Source organism: Plectropomus leopardus, unplaced genomic scaffold (genome assembly GCF_008729295.1).
Source record: "Plectropomus leopardus isolate mb unplaced genomic scaffold, YSFRI_Pleo_2.0 unplaced_scaffold26422, whole genome shotgun sequence".
NCBI lineage: Eukaryota > Metazoa > Chordata > Actinopteri > Perciformes > Serranidae > Plectropomus > Plectropomus leopardus.
The window spans coordinates 1398-5631 of record NW_024628738.1 but is presented as its reverse complement, the minus strand read 5'-3'; the positions used below and the strand labels follow the sequence as shown (position 1 = coordinate 5631).

Sequence of the window (4234 nt, the reverse complement as noted above, 5' to 3'; positions counted from 1 at the left end):
GGAACAAACTTCCAAACTCTGTGCGATCTGCTGAGTCCCTTTCTACTTTTAAGAGACAATTGAAAACTCAATTGTTCCGAGAACACCTCGGCACTTAACCCGACTCTTCTCCGCTTTGCCCTTTGGGGTAGATTAAGTCAGAAGGTCCAAAACCCAGCACCTAATGATTATCTAGCACTGACAAAGTTGTGTGATGTTGTATGTTGACTGTCATCGTAAGTAGTGATACTGAGATTGTTGAATCTCAGATGCTGAGGGGGCTGTGCGGCACTTCTTCTGCCACTAGACGGCAATATCTGTGACCAATCACACCTGAAGCACTTTTTGCACTTACTAAGGGTTTTTTCCTTAAGTCTAAAATCTTGCTTGTGTTGTACGTCGCTTGGGATAAAAGCGTCTGCTAAATGAAATTGTAGAATTGTAGAATTGTAGAAACAAGCAGCTGAGACGCGCCTGACCAGTGCTGCTCACACAGGCAGCGTGGCTGCTCTGACTTAACACGAGTGCTAAAGGAAAAAGAAGTGTTCGGTGACACTCACACAGCCAGGGTGTTCCTGGTGTTTGACTGATATTGATTTTTTTCAGTAGGCCTTTCTTAAAGTGGCTAAAATACATTTTGATACGTGCTCCCACACCACTGTGGGGTGCAAGAGCACGCCAGCCGCTACCTACTATAAATAATACACTGACTATTCATAAGTATCTCATACAGCCCCACTTCAGCTCCACACACGTCCCAAACTATCCCTTTATGTAGTCAATAGTTCACACAGAAGTTGAATAAGTGACAGAAATATTAGACAAAGTCAGCAGTGGAGGGTGATTCCCTCCTTCACTCACACACTGGAGGCGAGCGGTGCTCCTCGTGTCCTTTAATGGCACAGGAGTAGCGGTCATTATCGTTTACAGAGACTCTGTAAGAAGATGTTTCTTCATCCATTCTCTGTTCATTATTGTACCAGACATATGAAGTGTTACAGCTGCTGCGACACTTCAGCTCTGCCTGAGCCGATGATCCTCCGACCAGCACCTGGAGGTCTGGACGTGCTGGATACAGAGCAAAAACATTATGTTAAACTAAAACATTAAAATACATGCATGCAAGCAGACACACAAATAGTCAAAGTAGTGTGTCATAGATGCTGGACATTTGTAACCAAATATTACAGAGATAATGTTACCTGTAACATTCAGAGTGACTCCAGGTTCACCAGTAAAAGCTCCATCTTTTTTGTTTGTTTTGAACCTGAACTTGTACTCAGCCGAGTCGCTCTTTCTCAGGTCTCTGATTCTCAGCGTGCAGTTGTCATCTTCATGAAAAAGATACTCCACGCGATTCTCGTAGCTTTTGACTTTTAACAGATTCGTAAGATTACTATTTCTCTTTTTTGCAAACCATAATTTTGTTTTATCATTTTTCGTGGCTGGGTATCTGAAGCTGCAGGGTATTTCCACTGTTGATCCTTGTAAGGCACAGATCTGAGTCACGGTGTAAGTCACTCCATAGTCACCCTGAGCCTGTATCACTGCAACACAGAGAACATCAGAAACTACAGTCAGACACACAAAAACTGAGGAAACACAACATTTTCAAAACCTACTTGCCCCCAAAAGTTCTAACTGAAAGTTTAAAAGACAAAGATGTCTACCATCTATGGAGCCCCTTAAGGAGACATTTGTTTTCATGTTATTAACCTGTGTGTACAAGATAAAAACCTGTTCCCACAAGATGATGACTTCCAAATAGATAAATAACTTGATCCTGCAAGATGGAAACATGCAAATAAGATAATCAACCCTGGGAAAAGCATATTCATCTTGTGCACTCAAGTTATTATCTTGTGCATGCAAGACAATAACTCGTTCCCACAAATAATTGCTTAGTCTAACATTATTAACTTCTTCCACAGAGTCCGATAACTTGTTCCCATTAAATAATTCACTTGTTCCTGCAACATAATTTACTTGTTCACATAACATAATAAACGTGATCCAGACAGAGAAATAACTTGTTCCTACAGGATAATTCACTTGTTTCTGCAACATAATTACATGCACGCATAACATAATTAACTTGTTCCCAAGAGACAAATAATAATGTTCCCACAGGTAAATTCACTTGTGTGCACAAGATAAATAAGTTGTTCCCACAAGACAGTTCTCTTGTTCCCACAAGATAATTAACTTGTGCTCACAACATAATTAACTTGTTCCCTAGAGATAAACAACTTGTTCCAACGAGATAAGCTGTGCCCAAAAATAATCAACTTTTGTGCAAAACAGAAATAACTTCAGGTAATAACTCATTTATCTTGTGCACACAGGTAAATTATTTTATGCACACAGGTTATCTTGTGGAACAAGTAATTTATCTCTTGTCAAGTTAATCATCTTGTGTGTGCATAATATTCACTTGTGGTAACTAACTTGTTCCCAAAAAATAATATTGCATGCACAACATAAAAAAGTTGTTCCCACAAGATAATCAGCTTGTTGTCACAGGTTCATTATGTCGTGCACACAAGACAAAAAATAAAAAATAAATATTACTTTCTGGGACTTTAGGGGCTTCATGTTATTGGGGAAGTGTTTTCCTCATATGGTAATTTACTTCTTTATGTGCTTTTAAACTCATTTTGCCTTTTACATTCATGACCTTAATGTTGTTTCTGCATTAGGCCACAGTAACAAATACGTAGAAGTTCATATGCAAAGTGTTTGGTCAGTGATCAGAAATGCACCGGGGCTGTGAATCTTACCGCAGCTTTAAAAGACAGATTAGCTCTGAGATTAACTGAATATTTAAAAGAAATGCAGAACAGATGTGTTAACACGTATGGACATTTAGCTGCTGCTGTGTGTTATGTGTATGTATTTAAAATCAGATAACTGTTAATGGTAAAGAGAAGCGAAACATCACACAGACACCTGCAAGTAACAAAATGATTCGACAAAGTCTGGTTCCTATTTTTTAGCTCTTGGTAAATGTTATCTTGTTTTCTTCAAAGAAGAACAAACATGCATTTGTAAAAGTTATACAGTTCAAAACAGTGCTGCCCTTACTGTGCAATGATGCACACTGCTTAAATGCTAAAGTAAAAGGATGCAGGGAGTGTGCATGTCTGAAAACAGATCTGACGCCCCGGCCACACTGCGTGAGCAGCATTTGATGTCTGCTTTGCACACCTGCCACGGCTCGCACCCGCGTGCTGCAGAGCTACCTGCTCATTTAACTACTGTATTTCCACAATTAAAATATTATACTATATAAAAATATTGTAAAGACACTTTAAAAAGCACTAAAACATTAGATATATGTACAGTGTAGCTGTTGAAGAATAAAAAAAGACTGTACAGCTTGGTGCATGTTGTGTAAAAATATCCAGCAGGGCATGTGCAAAAGTAGTAAAAGGCTGAAATAATTTCAATATGACCATCAAAAGATCATTTCTACTGTCTATTTTGGCTGATAACCATACATCACATGAAAGAAAAAAATAGGCAAGACTTGTATTCTACAGATGTTCCACATCTGTGCAATGTTTTAACAGAGCTGCTCACACGGGCAGAGCAGCCCGGGCTTTAGTTATCAGCACAGTGAACTCACTAAGTGCTGAAACTCATAATACAGAAAGAGCTGACAGAAAACACACATCAAAGTCTGCATCACACCACACATTAAAGCTCGAAACATTATGGAATTGACATGTGTATTACTTTCTTGAAACTCTGAATAAGTGACTGAGTGCCCTGCAGTGTAAATGTGGATGCACATTACCTGGCACGGAGAGAAGGAAGACAAGAAATCCACTCGCTGCTGCAGTTAAACTCATAGCTGCTCCTCTCATCTCTGCACGACTTTAGAGAAAATACCACAGCGGCAGGTAAATAATGTCTGTAACTAATACTAATCATATAAATAAACAATGCCGCTTACAAAAGACAGTGGCGTTATCTTTAAAGGCAATGCTCCTCTCTCGTCAGTACAGTAAGCAGAATAGAGAAGTTGTTAAAGTTGGTACATTTCCTTCCTCTTAATGTTATCAATATGCATGAAGTCAGTGACTCTCTAATTGGAGGAGAAAACAACCTGATTAACTTCAAGACGAGAAAAGTTTTCTCCCTGACACTGGTATTTTTGTGTTTATGCATATCTGACAGTACTCTTTGTCCTCAGCTAGGAGTAGTCCCATTGTCCCATTGACATTCGAAATCTCTTTTTCAAAGGGACAGG

The 4234-nt window shown here is 39.2% G+C and overlaps 1 protein-coding gene across 1 annotated transcript; it reads right to left on the bottom strand.

The window, feature by feature from the left end:
* Positions 1 to 832: 832 nt before the first annotated feature.
* On the bottom strand, positions 833 to 3960 carry LOC121966955. The gene is made up of 3 exons (XM_042517020.1): positions 3779 to 3960; positions 1182 to 1526; positions 833 to 1047 (listed from the first exon to the last, which is right to left on the bottom strand). The coding sequence occupies exons 1-3, from the start codon at positions 3846 to 3848 to the stop codon at positions 833 to 835; spliced, it is 630 nt and encodes a 209-aa protein (XP_042372954.1). The 5' UTR covers positions 3849 to 3960.
* Between the last annotated feature and the right edge of the window lie 274 nt (positions 3961 to 4234).